Source organism: Vulpes vulpes, unplaced genomic scaffold (assembly GCF_048418805.1).
Source record: "Vulpes vulpes isolate BD-2025 unplaced genomic scaffold, VulVul3 u000000899, whole genome shotgun sequence".
NCBI lineage: Eukaryota > Metazoa > Chordata > Mammalia > Carnivora > Canidae > Vulpes > Vulpes vulpes.
Genome location: NW_027325780.1, coordinates 4,578,295 through 4,598,142, shown reverse-complemented (window position 1 = coordinate 4,598,142; position 19,848 = coordinate 4,578,295). Strand labels below are relative to the sequence as shown.

Sequence of the window (19,848 nt, the reverse complement as noted above, 5' to 3'; positions counted from 1 at the left end):
TCAAGGATACAAGGATTTTAGCATATCCTTAGTCACAGATGAAAAGGGAAAGAGGCATGGACTTATCTCCACATTGGCTTGTTGTAACAAGAAACAGTCTGGAGAGAAAGCAATAAATATTCTTACATGAGTGGTTTTGCCAGCTAGTCATTAAGGTCTGCTTCATGATGGAAACATGTATTCTGGACAGAAAGGTGTTTTGTTTTTTTCTTTTTGTTCCTTCTACAGCATCCACAGTGTTCTGCATGTCCTTTTCTTGTTCTGCTCTATAGGCGAATTTGGGTCAGTTTATAAGAAGGAATAGAACAAAGTTCCTATCTGCATACTTCCCTCTTTCTCTTCCCAAGCCAATCACTCTTCTTTCAGGAAACAAAGTGAGAATACCAGTCCATTGCTTGCATAAACATTGTACTCCTTGATGTTTATGAGCACTCAAATCATCAAAACCCTAAGGCATATCATTTAGCTAGTAAAATGGAAAAAAGCATAACTGTTTGCATTCCTCTAGACCCCTAACGAGAACATCATAGCTTAACTGAAGTGTGGATGCTAAGGTATTTAAGAATGTCACTTACTCCTGCATGATTTGTGCCCATGCACCAACCTTGCTGTTGAATAGTTCAGGTTCTCTCTTTAATGAAACTACAGCTATCAGCAGTCATACAAAGTAAAAGTATACTTAAATCTAAAATCATCCTGTCCATTGGCGTTTTCCTGCCTGCCTCCTCCCTGGGATAAGGTGCTGTGTCCTTCTTAATTTTTAATTTTGTCACACTTGTTGATTTGTTTTATTGTGAGTTTTTAAAGAGACATGCATGCCATCCACAGGAAGCTATAAATTAAAAGTTAAGAATTAACATAGTGGAAAGGGGGTTGTACACTTCCTTGTTTAAAATCTGTTTACTTAGATTGAAAACCTATTTTATTTTTTATTTATCTTCTTTTTTTAAAGATTTTATTTATTCTTGAGAGAGAGAGTCAGAGACATAAGCAGAGAGAGAAGCAGGCTCCATACTGGGAGCCTGACGTGGGACTTCAGGATCACGCCCCGGGCCAAGGGCAGGCACCCAGGCTGCCCTCATTTAATTAATGATTGGAAAAAACTACCCCCAAATATTCATATTCTTATGTATTTAATACTTGTCATTCTCATGTTGATGTTGAAAACAGATTGTCTTAAGCCAAACAGCAATTAACTGACCACTGCCACCAGAGAGACTTTGTTCTAACATTGTATTCACGATTAATGCATAATGAGAAATTCTCAAGAATGGTGTCTTCCCACAGTGCTATAAAATGATCCCCTCTCCTCCAAAATGTAGATGTATTATTATATAATACAAGATTAGAACTATCCTGTCCCAAATTATTGGTGTGGGTTTTAGGGACCATCTGTGAGTGATTTTTCTAGAGTTAATTTTCTAAAAATTAGAAATTTTTAATTATCTGTTATTAAAAACTAGAGTTAAATTTTTCTAAAGCAGTAATATTTGTGAGTAATTTGTAATGTATAATTTGCAGGGTGATAAGATCGACAGACGGGTATGTATTGCTTGTTTCAGCTTAGGCATTTCCCTCTTACAACAAGGCTTTGGGTTTTGCTGATGGTTTTTTTTAACTGCTTGTTTAAAGTTGTATTCTACTCACACTTTCATGCATCAGCAAGTTTCTCTCATAAGTGGCTCTCCAGTTTTTCTCTGTGGGATGTTTTCTCCATGTAGTGGTATTACTAAGAACTGTGGGAATGAGTCTGAAGTTATACTTGTTCTTCCTTTGGGTATGCTTGCACTTTCTGGAATTCCTTGGTTTGGGTTTTTTGGTGGTTTTGTGTGTGTGTGTGTGTGTGTGTGTGTGTGTGTGTGTGTGTTTCTTCACCTAAGCTTGCTTCTTTATTTCCCCCTGAAACCATTTCGAAGCTAGTAAAATTTAGGGTTAAGAATTTTGTCTTTAGATAGTCAGTACATGAAAGAATGTGATGACTTTTATGTTACTTAGTTTAGTGAAAATGTACAATAGTAAGTATAATTTTGTAATGTGAAAGATTTCTGAATTAAATATTATGGGTTATTCTGGATGTAACCCATATGGTACAATTACCAATGGGGATTTGTTTTTGATGTGTGTTGGGAAGTTTGGTCTTGATTTTTTTTGTGTGGAGTGTGTTTGGCAAAAAAAGGAGTGTATCTTATTATTTAAGTTTGGTTAAGTTGTGCAGTGTTGATAATAATAAACTGAGATCCTGTTAGAAATTGTATCTTTGTATGAGCATGATTTAACACCAGTTAATACATAGACAGATATACTTGGCAGGTTTAGCTTCCAGAATTTTTGATATTAGGTATTTTAAAAGTATACATGTGAATCATTTAGAAGGAAATTATTTTGGAGGTACAACTTATACAGTAAAATGTACAGACCTTAAGTATGCAGTTAGATGATTTTTGATAGGTGAATATACCTCTGTAACCACCACCCAGAACAAGATGTAGAACATTTTAATAATATCAGAAAGTTTCATCATGCCCCTTTCCTATTAATTCTCTATCCCCAGAGACCACTGCTAAAAAGTGAATCTAATCATAATATTCTAGAACCTCATTTTAAAACTTGAAGAGTAGAAGTTTAAAATGTTAGCTTTTTGTATCTGTTTTTAAAGATTTTATTTGAGAGACAGAGAGAGCGTGCGCGCGCATGCACACAGAGGGGAAAAAGAGAAGCAGGCTCCCCACTGAGCAAGGAGCTCGATGAGAAGCAGAACCCTAGGATCCTGACCTGAGTGAAGGCAGACGCTTAACCAAATGAGCCACCCCAGCTTTTATATTTTTATTTTTATATTTTTATAAACAATGTGAAATACTAAATGTGTGGGATGCCTGGGTGGCTCAGAGGTTAGGTGTCTGTCTTTGGCCCAGGATATGATCCTGGGGTCCCGGGATCAAGTCCCACAAATGGGCTCACTGCATGGAGGCTGATTCTCCCTCTGCCTGTATTGCCTCTGCCTCTCTCTCTGAGTCTCTCGTGAATAAATAAATAAAATCTTTTAAAAAAAAAAAATACTAAACTTGAAATCCACCAAGTAGAAATAAGAGGGATTTTTATTTAGAAAATTGTAAGGAAAACATAATAATTTATGTTAAAGATAAGATGATTCAGCTTTGTTTATTTTGTTTGTGATTCTCTTCCATCCTGTAAAATCTGTAATTTCTAGTAACTAAACCCTCAGAATGCTCTAAAATTATAATTTCAGCATTAACCCATTTAATCCACTCCACAATTCTATGAAATGGATATTGACTATTTCTCCTGTTGAAGGATAATGATAAGGTTGAGTTTTAGAACCAGGATGCTGTTGAGTTTTAGAACCAGGATACAAATCCTGGTATTCTGAGCCTATCCCTTTAACTTCTGTATTTGAGATTATTTAATCCAAAGGCCTCTCTTAACTAAATGAGGAGATTGGAGCCCACATAGCATATTGAACTTGCACAAAGTAGGACAGTAGAAGCTTTGGTTCTTTTAATTCCCATCCAGATGGACTCAGGAACCCGGTTGATTAGTTCCGTGGGGAGAAGAAAAACCTTTTGGTATTTTTATTTGGATTACATGAGTTTTATAGATTAACATAGCATTAATATCTTCATGATCTTGACTTTTTCTAAGGACATGGTATCTTTCTAGTGTTTTAGATCTACTTTTGTGCTTTGTAGGAGTGTTTTTAAATTTTCCTCATATAGGCTTTTTTAAATTTTTTATTTATTTATTTATTTTAGGCTTTTTTAAAAAAGGTTTATTTATTTATTTTAGAGAAAATGGAGGAGGGGGCACAAGTAGAAAGAAATCCTGAAGTAGACTCCCCACTGAGCTTGGAGCCCAGATGGGGGGCAGTAGGCAGCGCTCTATTCCAGGACCCTGAGATCATGACCTGAGCTGAAATCAAGAGTTGGCTGATAACCTTAACTGACCAGGACACCCACATGCCCCAGCCTCGTTTAGGTGTTACACAGTATTGGTTAGGCTCCTGAGTACTTTATCTTCTTTTGTTGCCATAGTTTAAGAGGGGTGTTGCATTCTATCTTCTAACTGATTCTAACTAGTTTTGTTTAACTTTGCTGTTCTTATCCTTTAGTTTATTAAAATTTAGGAAACTGTCATTTTGATGGATTTGCTAGTTTTCAAAATGGTTCAACCATAGTTGGAGTGGTATAGTTAGTGGTTGGGGCAGTTGGCTGATTTAAATAGATAAATAAATCTTTTTCTTTCTTATATTTGTGATTCTCATTATCTGGCATGTTTCAGTGAGCTTACAACATGGTTTATTATTCTTGCTAGGGAGTATATTCTCTAATGGAATTTGAGTAATTCAGGAGATTATTTCTTTTTCTTTTTCCCAATGTTTTTTGAAGGAGGTAGAATTTGTCCTTTTATCAGAAACTTGTTTTTAAAATTCTGATTGAAACATCATAAACATCAATGTAAAGTGTTTTCAGATAAATTTTTTTAAGCATTCATGTCATTCATCTTCCTTAGCAGACCATGTTTTTCTACTAATTGTATTTTAGATAACGTGGTATGTACTTATGAACATAAATCAATTGTAATGTCTGCTCTTTATTCATTTTGGGAGGTACAGCCCGTAGAGGACACAAAAATGCATTCTCGTTCAATTTTTTACATGTGGATTCCTAACATATCTTTTATAAGATGTTAAAGATCTTTTAATGCAAATGGAGGGGAATCTTAGGGCAACTTTAAGTTTGAAAAAAAGGAGATTTCTGCCAACTTATCTGTTTATTGCAGGGAAGCAAAATACAGACAAGAGTTGGATTATTAATGTTGCTTTGTACCTGGTTAAGCAACTGTCCCATTGCAGTAACACATTTTCTTCACAATTCGGCCAATGTTCCATTTGTATCCTTTATGTTTTAGTAAGATACATGTAAGTATCTTTATTTCTTTCTCTCAATAAGAGATAGTTCTAAAAAAAAAAAAAAGTTCTGTGTTCTAAGTATTTGAATTCATCTGTGTTGCAGCTTTTCAAACTGTTAAGGTGGTGATGATGCTTGAGCTCTGTTTGTATATGTGTCTGTCTGTGTACCATTATTTTATGCTTGTCTAGACTATATATGGAATTTTTTGTAGAAATTCTTACATGATATGTATGTCAAATTCAAACTGTAAAATAAAATACTCTAGATATTATGAACCATTGGTCTCCTTAACAAACATTTCAGCTTACAGGACAAATTGCAGAAAATCTTGGTGAAGAAGAGCAGTTGGTCCAAGGCTTATGTGCCCTTCTGCTGGGCATTTCAATTTACTTCAATGATAACTCACTTGAGAGCTACATGAAGTAAGTAAGGGGGAAATGCTAGGGGGAAATGACCTGCTAATGTCATCAAGGGTTAATGATAAATTTTTTCTACCAAAGTATAATGTAGACCAAGTTTATGTTTTGTTATGACTTTTTTTAAAGCATCTCATAAATGGTTATCTCTATAGAGAGAAACTAAAACAACTAATAGAGAAGAGGATTGGCAAAGAAAACTTCATAGAGAAACTAGGATTTATTAGCAAACATGAGTTGTATTCCAGAGCATCTCAGAAGCCGCAGCCAAACTTTCCCAGTCCAGAATACATGATATTTGATCATGAGTTTACGAAACTGGTAAAAGAACTTGAAGGTAAGATGGAGTTTATATTGATAATCATCAGAAAATACCTATGATTATTTTGTAAATGTATATTGTGGACACATGTAGATTATATGGTAAGCCTAAAAGTAGGGTTTTTTTTCCTAGCTTTTGGTCTATAGTTCATGGAAGGACTTTTGACATTCAATAAGATTGAAAAGACTGTATCTTATCTATCATGCAGCTAGGCCATATGTTTTTGCTGATTGAGTCTTAATAATAAAATAGGATTAAACATTTTTAAAAATATTTTATTTATTTTAGAGAGAGAGAGTGTGCATACATAGGTGCACGCATGAGTGGGGGGGGGGGGGAAGAGGCAGAAAGAGCAGGAGAGAATCTCAAGCAGACTCTGTGCTGAGCGTAGAGCCCAACGTGGGGGCTCGATCCCATAACCCTGAGATCATGACCTGACTCAAAATCAAGGGTCAGTCACTTAACCAACTAAACTACACCAGATTTTAAATCTTTCAAATACATTTTAAATAAGCTTTCTTTTATAGGTGTGATAACTAAGGCTATTTACAAGTCCAGTGAAGAGGATAAAAAAGAAGAAGAGGTGAAGAAAACATTAGAACAGCATGACAGTATTGTGACTCACTACAAAAATATGATTCGAGAACAAGTAGGTACTGATAAATTGTAAACACTATCTGATGTACTGATACTCTTTTACTTTGGGGAAGAATTTTTCCTGGTATTTCATATGCAGGAAGATACAGAAAGTAGAGCTCATTTTCCCCAATAATTCAAAACTATCTTAGTACTCAATACATTAAGCTTAATATTGTGTTAAGCATTGTGCAGGATGTTGTGGATAAAGGGATGAGTCAGACATGTTCCCCTATTTCAGTCATGGGCAGAGAAAACTATCAATAGGTTATTGTGACACACATATTAAGTCTAGTGACAGAGATAATGCAAAGTATGTGGCAGCACATACTAAATTAGAGGCCCCTAATTTAGCTAGGTTAGAGCAGGGGCTTGGAGAAAACAGAACGTGAGTCCCAAATGGATAACTAGAAATAAGCTGGGCCAAAGGAGGGATAGGGAAGAGGGGCAGGACTTGTTACTGGCATGTACATAGAACACTTGGTGGCTGCATGGAATAGACAGTCGAGAGGCAAGGCCAGAGGGAAGGAGCTGGTCGTGACAGGCTAGGGGAGGGAGCTGGGGTGCTGATGGTGACAGTGGGGATAATGGCTGCTATATTTTGTTTGTTGTGTTCTCACAAAATACATTTTAAATGCTATTTCATTTAATTTTCATAGTATCCCTACAAAGTAGTTAATATCTTCATTTAAGAACAAATGAGGAGTCTTGAGACTGACAAAATTTAAACTTGTCCAGGGTCACTCAGTGATTGGTAGAACAGAATTCCAGAGGTTGGTGTTCCCAGGCCTCTCAAACTCATACTATGTGCTGTTGAGGGCACAGGGCTGAGAAATGTGGGAAGGAAAGAGGAAGCGGAGGAAACTGGCAGGACTTGGTAATGATTGGATGTGAATGGAAGGGAATGTAAAGGGTCAGATAGGATCTTCAGGTCTCCTTCTTGCATGACTGAATAGACAATACTGAGAACAACAGAGAATGTGGATTTATTAGAGTGGAGAATGATGCTGAGTGTCGAAACTGCCCTCTCAGTCATCAATTGATATTTTCTGGGAAGGACACCAGAGAACCTCCACCACTCTTGGATTGTGTTGAGCAGCTTAAACTTTCCATTACATTTCTTCAAAATGTGTTTCTTGTTTTCTTTCATTTAACTCCTCAACACAGTATATACCTTGATTGGAATCCTAAAAAGTACTGCAGTTATTATCTGGAAAATAAGATTATTGATGTTATTAAAATGCTGGTGTCATTAAAACCAATACATGGGTGGCAGTCCACCTGGGCCTGGTTGCACTCCCTTCTCTGCACTGGCTTCCACCCCCTGCTGACTATGCACAGCTTGAGGCAAGTGTGGCAAGTGAGACCTTCGGGAGAGGACTGTACATGAGAACTGCCCCTGTATTCTTCCCCACAATCTATACTGTTGAGGTTGGAATTCTAAGAAAGAATAAAAACATAGTGGTTTGTTTGTTGGTTTGTTTGTTTAAAAGATTTTATTTATTTATTCATGAGAGACAGAGAGAGAGAGAGAGAAAGGCAGAGACACAGGCAGAGGGAGAAGCAGGCTCCATGCAGGGAGCCCGACGTGGGTCTCGATCCTGGGTCTCCAGGATCATGCCCTGGGCTGAAGGCAGCACCAAACCTCTGAGCCACCCAGGCTGCCCCCATAGTGGTATATTTAGCATTCAGTCTGAGCTTTTCAGTTTATAAGGAGATCAGTAAATTAGAATCCTCTTTGAATGATTCAAACTTAAATCCTTAAACTATGCATGGTTATTAGGATTTTTCATCTGTATTTTAGTACAAGTATGGAGTCGTTTCCAGATGGTAAAATATAATATCTTAAGAGCAATGGAAAAGAAATACTTGTAACATGATGTTACAGCCCACACTTGAGGCTGATAAATATGGTTAATTTGGAAGAAGAAAAGAGTGATTTGACAAAATTACTGTAATGACTCTGCTTTAGAAATGTTAATTTTAAATATTCTCACCATTTAAAATGCCATTTGACAATTAGGCAGTAAGCAGTAAGAACTGTAAAATCTTTATATAAACCGTGAATGACATTTGAGAATCCATCCTAAGGAAATTCTTCAAAATTCAGGAAAACAAAAATATGATATTTATTGTAATAATATTATTATTTAGAAAAATGGAAAGCAACTTTGGTGTTGCTTTTGAATGTAAATTATATTGCATTTACTGATGTAAACATTAGAAGTTATGATTGCAAAAAAAACTAGAAATGAGAGGAACTTACAATTGAGTAGTAGGTAAAGGCTACAAAATGACATGGACTGAGTACGACAAGTTTAAAACACTTGAATTGGGGAAAAAATTAGCAGAAAATAAAGAACTAGATCAAATTCCAATTAGTTATATTAGGGTGGTGAGTGTTGGAAGTTCTTTTTTTGGCCTTCTGAATACTCTGTTCTAGAATTATCTTTTTTGTTAAAAGTAGTATAGATGTATGTTTATGTATATACACTAAGTTTCTTAAATAGTTTGATATAAATTTTTAAGTGTTTTTTTGGACCATAAAATGGAGTTTTTAAAATTGACTGTCCCCCACATTGCAATGGTATTGCAGGTTGTGCCATGGTGCTTATTAATGGGGCAGTACTGGAAAGTTTACAGTTCTGCTACATGTTAATTGACCTTGGTGCATACATGAATGTATTATTACTTAATTGCTAAGTGATTCTGGAAGTGTTGAGTACTTTAATAACATGACCCAAAATAATCTCTGATTTTTAATTTGCTCTTTTTCCTAATGCTAATTAGTATAAATTTAAAACACTTGAATTATGTTTTATTTCACAGGATCTGCAACTTGAGGAATTAAAGCAGCAGATTTCTACATTAAAATGTCAAAATGAACAGCTTCAGACAGCAGTCACACAGCAAGTATCTCAGATTCAGCAACACAAAGATCAGTATAATCTTCTTAAAGTACAGCTAGGTAGGTATAGCTAGCCATAACTATTGTAGTGTCCTCCAGAGCTGGACTAAATCACATAGATTATTCTTGTGGACTAGTCTTTCTCTAACCTTAATCACTGTAACAAACAAATGTGTAAATCGGAGTTTGAAGTCCCAAGTTCCTTGCTACCTACTTCAGTATCTGATCCATTGATTCTCAGCCTTGGCTGCTCGTTAGAATATCCTGAAACCTTTTTTTTTTTTTTTTTTTTTTTTTTTACCACCAATAGTGAGACCCCACTCAAGTGTTTTAAGTGTTTGATTTAATTAGTTGGGGTTGGAGCCAAGCATCAATAATGGTTATAAGCTTTCCCAGGTGATTCTGATGTATAGCTGGTTGAGAATGACTCCTCTAACCTTTCTATTTCCTTATCTGCAAAATGGAACTGATAATAGCGTCTGTGTCATCTGAGAATTAAATGAAATAATATATATAAAATTCTAGTTCATTGCCTGGCGTGTGGTAAGAGTCAAATGCTTGTAAATACTCTTATTCTATAGTGCTTATGATTGGAATGCTAGCTATTTAGAAATAGTCTATTTATATAAAGGTGACTATAATTTTCAGAAAAAATCACCTCTTTTCACTTCCTTATTTATAACAATAATTTGTCAATTATTTTAGCATGTACAGAAAGCCAGTCCTTTGTGAAGATTTTAAAAGGGATTTTGTTTTCTTTTATATTAATTGATCAAACTGGAATTGAAACTACTGTAATTTTTTTTTAGATTTATTAATTTGTGGGGGGAGAAGAGCAGAGGAAGAGGGAGAGAATCTCAGCACAGAGCACTGAGCACAGAGCCCAGTCTCGCAACCCTGAAATCATGACCTGAGTGGAAACCAAGAGTTGGACACTTAACCGACTAAGCCACCCAGGCACTCCAAAACTCCTGCAATTCTTATAGTTTGCCAAACCATGCAATTTAGTCTTTTAATAAGACGATGCTGTTTTTCTTCCCAGAAACCTTAAAATAGCCTCATTTCACTATTTCTATCAATATGCTATTTTGCAGAAGTGGAATGTGCTTACAAAAGTACCACCAAAGTAATTGAATTAAGGAAATTTTGCATTTTTATATTTAAGTCTTCTCAATCAAGAAATGAAAAACTTAAGTTTCATGCTGGCTTTTCAAATTTTATTCCTGTCTTAATAGGAAAAGATAATCAGCATCAAGGTTCTTACAGTGACAAGACTCAGGTGAATGGCATTCAATCAGAAGAAGTTGGTAGGTTACGAGAAGAGCTAGAAGAATTAAAAAGTAACCAGGAGCTTTTACAAAGCCAGCTGGCTGAGAAGAACTCTCTGATTGAAAATTTGGTGAGTAAATGTTAAAAAAATTTAAGAGGTCAAGAATAATTCTCATTACCCTGCTTCTTTATTTTCCTGGATCCCTTAAGCCAAAGTATCATAGTATGATTTTAGAATATGAGCTTTGGAAGGCGTTTGGCTGGCTCAGTTGGTAAAGCATGCTGCTCTTGACTTTGGGGTCATGAGGTTGAGCCCTATATTCAGCATAGAATTTACTTAAAAATAAAATTAGAGTATGAGCTTTGATGTCACTGTCTAAAGCTTCAGCACTTCCTAGCTAATTGAATTTAAACTACTTAGTTAACCTCTTTAAACTTGTTTCTTGATCTATAAATTGGTAGTGGTTGTGTTTTGTTGTTGTAAGAATTAAGTGAACTATTCTGTATAAAGCTTTTTTAATACATGGAAATCACTCAATAAATACCTATGTTTATGTTCTTTCTCCATATGACCTCAGATATAAGTGCTTAGATTTACTTATGCCTATTTGATATAAGTTTATTAGTTATGGAAAAGTTGTAGACAGTGTGTGCTATGTTGAAATTTTATCTTGGATATAAAAATTTAAATGTTGATTTGAAATTTTTGATAAACCTCTATAAGGCGTAGCTTATATGTTTACAGTTTTGTTTCCTATCTCTTTAGACTGAATTTATTTCGTAGTTTATTTTTATGCTATTTGCAGAAATCTTCCCAAACATCACCTGGCACAAATGAACAATCTTCAGCAACAGCTTCTGCTAGAGATTCTGAACAAATTGCAGAATTAAAACAGGTAATTTTCCAGCTTGTTCCAAGTTCTATTTTGTGTTGTTTTAATTATAAGAGTAACAGACCTGTAGTTTCATTAATCTAGAACTACTTTGTTGGTGTAAGCAAAATTTGATAGTGAAGATAGTTATTTGAAAGTCCAGAAGCTTTTTTAATTAAATAGTAATGGTATTTTGCTTTTTATTAAGTATTTTTATTTTTTAATTGTATTCCTTTTAACAGATTTGAGCATCTCATCCAAGTTCTTTGTAGATTATCAGTGAACTAACAGGGAAAGTTTAAGTGTATTTATAAGCTGCAAATAGGAAGATATAAAATCCTATGCCTAATGTTCATGTACTATTGACCATGATAATTGCATGGTTAAATGTATTGAGCGTTTAAACCATTCTGTCCAGAAGAATGTTTGTTTTTAAAATTGGAAAAGGGAATAAACTTGTGTATATCTCAATTAGATGACTACCTAGAGAGCAAAACAAACTTTTTTTCTGCTATAGTAATTTATAATATTTAGAAAAGCAAATTAAACTTTTTCCTACTTGGTTATCTGTAATATTTATAATTTCCTGTGAAACTAGGTAGTGCAAATTTAACTTTATCCAATGAGAATATTAAATGTATTTGTTCAAGAAAAGAGCCAGAAAGAAGAAAAAAAACTTATGTATAGAATTAAATATTGGAAGAAAAGCCTAGAAAAGTATCAGATTGCTCATTAGTATATCTATCCCTAAACAAGTTGGGTTTTTTACTTATAAAATTTTCTTTCTTTCTTCCTTTCTTTTGTTTTTCTATCCTACCCTCCTTCCTTCCTTCCTTTCTTATAAAAAAGGAATGTTACTTTTGTTTCTTTTAAAAAATAAAAATAAGTAATACTAAAGGAAGAAGTGAACAACCCTACCTAGCACTGATTTCTTTCTCCTCCACTAGTCATTTGGTTCTAGCCCACTGACATGGCTGACCACTGACATGGCTGATCTGAGAGAAAAATTACTATCCACAGTGAAACTGTCATATTTTGATAATGTCCCTGTACCCCAGAGTAGAGTCTACAGTCAAGCTTTAAAAAAAATTGTTGTTAAAGATTTAGAAGATTCCAGTATTTGTCTACCATATTTTGCTCTTGTGAGGAAAATTAATATGCATGCCATTTTGGTTTTATGAAGTCTACATACACTAGAACTGCATTAATATTAAAGGGAATTAAATTATTAATAAATTACTTTAGTTTGTAAATCCCAAGTAAAAATTTTACTTTTTATGTTTTCCATTGAAACTTTAAATATTTCTCAAGAGACTTGTCTTTGGCTTTTTACTGTCTGCAATTTATTTTCTTTTATCAGTTTAACAGTGTTAAAAAGATATATTTTAAGTGACAGTTTTATTTCTTATATAGTAAAATCCTATAGAAAAAGAAAACTATAATTGTCTGTCTACCTGACAGTATCCCACCACTTATCTAACGTTTGCAGATATTGTCAAATATTGTGAGGGAGATTCTCCTGGTTGAGAACCATAGTTACAATTGGTATGTTTCCCATGTGCATTTTTGGTGGGGAGAGGGCAAGAAGGTTGGGAATTTCAGCATTAATGATATATAAACTGTCAATTCCCTCCTTTTCACTACAGTGCTAACAACTTTTGTCTATATTAGGTGGCTCAGTCTAAACATGTCCTGTTTTCCCTTTCCAAATAATAAATGTCTAGTCTCTGGCCAGGAGGAGAGGAACGGTTGCCTAATGCATGAGATTGGAACAGGGATCTGGTGGTCTTCCTAAGCAGACTTTAAGCCAGCCCTGCTGGTTTTGACCTCATTTTTACCATTTCCAGAAATACTTGGTGGGACCAGATCACAAGCCTTTTGGCAATCATGCATTGCAAGTCAGGTAGCAAGGTGACTTTCTCAACATCTGTTTAGGCTTTTAGCTTTCTCAAGTATGCTGCGGTCAGTCACCACTGCCATTTTGCTTTCTGAAATTCCCCAGTTTGTTCTTTTATTCTTTTTGTCCTTGTGGGTTTATCTCTCCCTTACTCTTCCTTCCTTCTTTCCTGCCTTTTATCCCTTTCCCTTTCTTTCCTTCCCTTCTTCTTCCACTTTATAATTTTTTTTACAGGGTATCTGAGGAAGAAGCCGAGGTGAATATGTATAATGAACTTGCTTAATTCTCTATCTTGAACCTAAAGTTCAAGGACAGTTTTTTTTAAAATTAGATGTTAAAACTTGAAAGGTGTGATTTTAGAGAGAAGGGCCAAGGAAGGAAATAATTTTAAATTTCTTCCTGTAAATAGACATTCCCTTGATAAAATTAATGCTATTTCATGTTACAGCTCAATTATTTTTGTCTTCTAGGAACTGGCAACGTTAAAGTCTCAGTTAAACTCACAATCTATGGAGATTACCAAACTGCAGACAGAAAAGCAGGAGCTGTTACAGAAAACAGAAACATTTGTATGTTAATTATTACTTTTTTTCCTGCAAGATAGTAAACACAAGGTTAAGAAGTTCCTTCTTTCTTTTTTCTTTTCTTTTCTTTTCTAACAAGCTGTTTCTCACCCACTCTGTAAAAGAAGCAAATGGCAGAAGCACCTTTCCTTTAGGTTTCTTACTGGTTACAGTTCTAGCCACAAAGGCATCTGGGCCATGATGGCAGCCACATTAGAGTCAGACTCAAGCAGATCAGTGTAATCAGTTATTTAATGGTTCATTTTGCTGGTGTTTTATATTTTATCCCATCTGTATCCCCTTCAGCCCAAGCTAGCAGGTTTTCTGCTGGTATAGAATTGGTCAAAACCTTCTTAGTGACCCATGCCCTACACCAGGCTTCAAGCCATCAGACAAGAAGGCCTTCTCTGGATCCTTCCCAGATATTCCTATCTCTGTTCCAGCTTCTGCTGAGGTGGTGGTTTGGGTCCATGAGCCACACAAATAACTTCTTTACAAATGGTAGTCAAGCCCCATCCTTGGTATTTCAGCAGAACATCCTTTGTCATTTATTGCTGTTGGGAGAGGCTGAGAATTTTCTAAATCTTCATGTTCTGATTCCCTTTTGCATAATGGTTCCTTCTTCAGTTTATCTCAATGTCACATTTACTGCAAGCAGCAAGGAGAAACCAGGTCATGCCTTTAATATTTTGCTTAGAAATCTCAGCGAAATATCCAAGTTCACCACTTATAAGTTCTACTTTCTACAAAGCACTGAAACACAATTCAGCCTATTTCTTTGCCACTTCATAACAAAGATCACTTCCTCTACTTTCCAGTAACATGTTCCTCATTTCCATTTGTGGCCTTAACAAAACTACCCTTCCTTCCATATTTCTACCAACATTCTGTTCATGATAGGTTTACTCTGAGACCATAGAAGCTTCCTCTCTAGCTCCTCTTTTTTTCTGAGTATTTACCAGAATTGCCTTTTACATCCATATTTCTACCAGTCTCTTCAAGGCAGTTTAAGCTTTGTCTGACATGTACCTCAAAGCTCTTCCAGCCGTTACCAATTCAAAGCCCCTTCCACGTTTTTAGATATTTGTTCATATCAGTACCATCCTTCGCAGTACTTTGTAGAAAAGGGGTGGAGAAATATTGGAAAACCATTATTTAAGAATACTTCTTAGAGCACTTAAGAAAATCTTTGCATTTTGGGGTACCTGGATGGCACAGTTGGTTAAGCATCTGACTCTTGGTTTCGGCTCACGTCATGATCTCAGATCTCAGGGTTGTGAGATTGAGCCCTACTTTGAGCTCCATGCTCAGCGTGGAGTCTACTTGAGTTTCTCTTCTTTTCCCTCTGCTCCTCCCCACCATGCTTGCTCTCTCTCTCTCTCTCTCTCTCTCTCTCAAATCTAAAAAGAGAGAGAAAATCTTTGCATTTCACCAGTTAATGGCATTCAGCTCAATTTCCCCACCTTTCTCTCTGAGATGACAGTGTGAACTTAACTTACGGAAATGTTATGAGGAAAGGGCTTTGGAAAATATTCTTTGCTTATTAAGTGCTATGTTATAGCTATGGTCTGATCTTGAGACTGCTTAACCGAGCCTTCCTTATGCTTTACTGAGATCTGATGCTGACTCTCCTGCCTCAGCCTCCCACTCCACTGTAGGGACTGTTCATCTTTCCAGGGAGAGCACTTCAGTGCATGTGAGTACATGAGGAATTCTCTTTTCTGGTATCGGAAATACAGTTTCAAAATAGTGAGAAAATTAGAGGCACCGTGGTGGCTCAGTTGGTTAGCATCTGCCCTTCAGCTCAGGTCATGATCCTGGGTCCTGGGATAGAGCCCCACATCAGGCTCCCTGCTGAGCAGGTTCCCTCTCTCTCCCTCTGCCCCTCCACCCACTGTGCACGCTCACTCTCTCTGTGTCAAATAAACAAATAAAATCCTTTTATAAAAATAGCAAGAAAATTAAATCACTTTTGGGATTTCACATTGATTATAACCTTAAACTTTTTTTTCCTCCAATTTCAACCTTTAGGCAAAATCAGTTCCTGTACCAGGAGAGAGTGAAGCTGGAATGGCCACAAAGACCACGGATGTAGAAGGCAGATTGTCAGCATTATTACAGGAGACTAAAGAGTTAAAGGTTGCTCTTTGGTGAAACTTTTATTTATTGCATATCCTATGAAATGAACTCCAGGAAATTTGATCTTATTTAATTTCTTGAATTCTTAGATTTATGAGGAAAGCTACTGGGGGATAATGTTATCTCACAACGTGTCCATTGCTATTTGGATGAGTGAAGAAGGCACAATTCACTCATTTTTAAATGCCATTTCTTATAATGGTATCACATGTATGAAGTAAGAATGTGTATGAATGTACTTTGGAAGTAGAAATCATGGAGAGTTAAGTTTTCTTGTCAGTCTCTAATCACAATAGAAGTGAAGAGTACAGGGGTGCCTGGGTGGCTCAGCAGGTTAAGCCTCCAACTCTTGGTTTCGGCTCAGGTCATGAGATGAAGGTCTGCATTGGGCTCCACACTTCGAGTGGAGTCTGCTTGAGGATTATCTCCCTCTCCTTCTGCCCATCCCATTCATGCTCCCCACCTCAAATAAATAAATAAATCTAAAAAAAATTTTTTAAAAAGAAATAAAGAGGACAGCTTTGGCTAAGACACAAGCCACAAGTAGGCTTTCATTTTGGGTTAAAGACCCGCACATTAGATCCTGCCAGCCTATGTGTGACAGAGAAATCAGAATAAATAAAATGAAGAAAGGAATGAAGTAAAAATAGTAAAACTAAAAGGCATGAATAAAACACTGGAAAAGGGAAGATAATGTGTGATTATCCCTTTTGGATTGTGGTCAGATTATTTTATCTTTAAGCCATGAGTTTTATTTGCAGCTATTTTTCTTTCCCATTTGATGTATGCGTGAAGTTGGGATTTAAAAAAATTGGTTTTAAACTGAGTTCTAATTCTGATGCCAATCTGGCTTTTCCCATAAAATGTTTTGTATCTTTATTCCTGTGGCTATCTGAAATGGTATTATCTCTTAGGATTTTTTGAAAAATAGCTACTTAAAACTATTTTTTGAATGTTAAACTCTATTTTTCACAATAACCATCTTTGATGTATAGCCTAACATAAATTCTTATGTTATTGGATGAGAGAGAGAGAGAGAGAGAGAGAGTGTGTGTGTGTGTGTGTGTGTGTGTTCTATTCCCAAAACCACCACCCCCAAACTCCTCAGATTATTTGTCAAAAACCCTATGAGAGTGAATACTAATCTTAAATTAGTTGATCTTCCCATTTCTTTTCCTAGAATGAAATTAAAGCTCTGTCTGAGGAAAGAACTGCTATTAAAGAGCAGCTGGATGCATCTAACAGTACCATTGCCATTTTACAAAACGAGAAAAACAAGCTCGAGATGGATGTTACAGATTCTAAAAAAGAACAAGATGATCTCTTGGTGCTGTTGGCTGATCAGGATCAGAAAATATTTTCGTTAAAGAATAAGCTCAAAGAACTTGGTCATCCGGTAAGAATGAAATGTTTCCAAAAATGATTTACGGTATATTTTTAAAAATTGTACTGTGGCATAGAAATGTTGTGTCTCCATATCCATATCACAGGTATAAATATGTAGGTACGTGTATGTGGTATCATCTGCACTACTTTCATGGTGTTCAGTGAATCAACTTAAGACACATAGGCACAGTTTCCAGCATTTGTTAACTCTTGTCTTTTGGGCTTTGAGCCTAGAAATGAATTGATTTGCTCCTGTGGTCACAAGACTCATCATCCACATGTGCCACCATTCTCTTGTCATGTTCAATCCACATTTGTATACAGGAGAGGTATGGCCATCTGTCAGCAAGTTAACCTGTATATCTCGTCTCATATGAAAAATGGCAGGGAGCCTTGTGCAGGAAATCAAGGAAATCCAAGGGCTTGTAATCTGTTGCAATTACTGGAATAAAGAATTTATCAAAGAGTATGTGTCATTACATGTTGAATGTGAAGTGAACAAATCTTAATAATGATAAGTGCATATTCCCTTTAGGTGGAAGAAGAAGATGAACTTGAATCCGGAGACCAGGATGATGAGGAGGATGAAGATGAAGATGATGGCAAGGACCAGGGTCACATCTAGTTTTCACATCTCTAGGAATGATAGAGATTGTATTGTAATTTTGAAGATGGAGTCTTAAGACAGAACTTTGGTTTACCTCCACAGAAAATAAAGATTTAGAAACCCAAGTGGAAAACCTCACTAATAAGACTATTGATGTATTTTTTAAATGATGGCACCCATGTTGGAAACCTTAAAACTAACTTCTTGCAGAACATACATCTTTTATTGAAATTCATCTGAATTGTCCCAAAAGATAATTTTCAAAGAACCTTAGACACTAAAAATACACCATTTTAAAGCATGTGGTGGCAGTGCTATTTATCTTAGTTTATTGGTCATTTACATAAGTTCTGTATTTCTATTATTTTCACTTTTCAGAGTATGTGACTTTAAGTACTAACACATTTGATTTAATGTGTATTGGAATCATTGTTTCTAAATTCAGTATTGGGCTTCTTAGCTACCGATTTCCTTTTAAAGAAATGGATTCATTTAAAGGCAAGATAGCATAGGCTGGGGATATCATCAGCCCTCCATCCAATGTAACTCCTAAAATGGGCAGGATAGGACCTTTAAAATGAGTGCCTTGACACCTGATTTGGCTGCATTCAGGGAAGAAACAGGACGATACAGATACACAGAGATGAGGAGGACATTTCTCAGAAACTTTTGCAACAGCGTATTTGCATGTGGGTTGGTTTGGGTTTTATTTCAAGCTGAACTTTAAAATATTACGAATTAACAGCTCATACAATTCAGATTTAGCATTGTTATTTGATTATCATACTAGTTTTAAAAAGACCCGAACTATGATTTATATAATTTATTGGCATTTTTGCTGAATAGGTTTAAGTCAGATAATAGATTTTTAAAAAGCAAATGAAGCAATGTGTCAAAATTTAATGTTTCATAATAAAAATAGATACTATGTTCACTTAATTCCTGGTCATGGTTCCCTTTTTTAGATTTTGAGGAAAGTATTTTATTCTTTAAAAAAGCTGAGGCAAGTGGAAGTGGTAAGAGGAGTTCTTTTACTAAAACTACATTATTATAACTGCTAAAAGCAGTCTTATCCTTCAAAACTAATTAGGATTCCGTAAGATGAGAAGGTCTAATTGGAGCAAAAGCAGAAGAGGTTGGAGAAGAGTTTAGGTGTTTCTTTTAAAGAAGGAAGTTTAGTTAAAGGCAAGACAGCAAGAGTTGAAGGATGTGTACCATCTGCCTCCTGACCTCAGGAATAGTGTGAGCAGTCCACTAAAGGGCACGGACTTTTTAAAGAAAAGTATCTTCCTGTGTCCTGAAAAGGAGAGGTGGCTGTGTGCTATGGAGCACCTGGGAGGGCCCCACCATACTTCTGGCCCTCGCCATCCGAGAACCACATGACTGTTACTGGACCAGCTCAGGCTATATAAAGTCTTCCTAAAGTTGACACCGCCTAATGAACTAATGGTTAATGGCTGTATTTCAGGCGACTGTTACAAGGATAAAGAAAAATAGGAGTATGAATAAGACTTCTGTAGGTGATGGAATATCAAAGATCTTCAGAAAGAAACATCTTCAAAATTAGTGATAGTTGGCCAAAGCTCAGGTATTGAGGCAGGCCTAGAGGAGAGAAGACACATGGAGGCCTCCTGGCTACACACTGGAGCCCAAAGGGGTAGCATCCAAACTGTAGCCATATTTTTTTGCCTGGATTGTATCTGGAGCCTACTAGTGGCTGCCTTCAGCCTGGTTGTGTGTCCTGTCCTGTTCCCACCCCCCATCCCCACCCCCATCCTCCCACCATCCTGTGTATCCACCGCACTTCACTTTCCCAGACACACGTGAGTGGAGGAGATTAGTGTTGCCTACTGTTGGAGTTTTCAGCCAGGTGGATGAGACCCTTTGTACTCTGCTGCACTCCAG

The 19,848-nt window shown here is 36.1% G+C and overlaps 1 protein-coding gene across 11 annotated transcripts in view; it reads left to right on the top strand.

The window, feature by feature from the left end:
* USO1 (USO1 vesicle transport factor) overlaps positions 1–18,882 on the top strand; it is a 91,537-nt gene extending 72,655 nt beyond the window's left edge. For 6 of the 11 annotated variants that reach the window (XM_072745447.1, XM_072745455.1, XM_072745450.1 and 3 more), the window contains 12 exons: positions 1,522–1,542; positions 4,798–4,908; positions 5,232–5,350; positions 5,500–5,681; positions 6,194–6,315; positions 9,132–9,270; positions 10,446–10,609; positions 11,286–11,375; positions 13,719–13,817; positions 15,843–15,950; positions 17,131–17,346; positions 17,872–18,882. In XM_072745447.1, the coding sequence (XP_072601548.1) occupies positions 1,522–1,542; positions 4,798–4,908; positions 5,232–5,350; positions 5,500–5,681; positions 6,194–6,315; positions 9,132–9,270; positions 10,446–10,609; positions 11,286–11,375; positions 13,719–13,817; positions 15,843–15,950; positions 17,131–17,346; positions 17,872–17,961 (1,461 nt within the window). In that variant the 3' untranslated portion in view covers positions 17,962–18,882. The remainder of the gene's footprint in view (positions 1–1,521; positions 1,543–4,797; positions 4,909–5,231; positions 5,351–5,499; positions 5,682–6,193; positions 6,316–9,131; positions 9,271–10,445; positions 10,610–11,285; positions 11,376–13,718; positions 13,818–15,842; positions 15,951–17,130; positions 17,347–17,871) is intronic. The other 5 variants (XM_072745448.1, XM_025992974.2, XM_072745457.1 and 2 more) reach the window with 1 other exon arrangement.
* Positions 18,883–19,848: the final 966 nt, after the last annotated feature.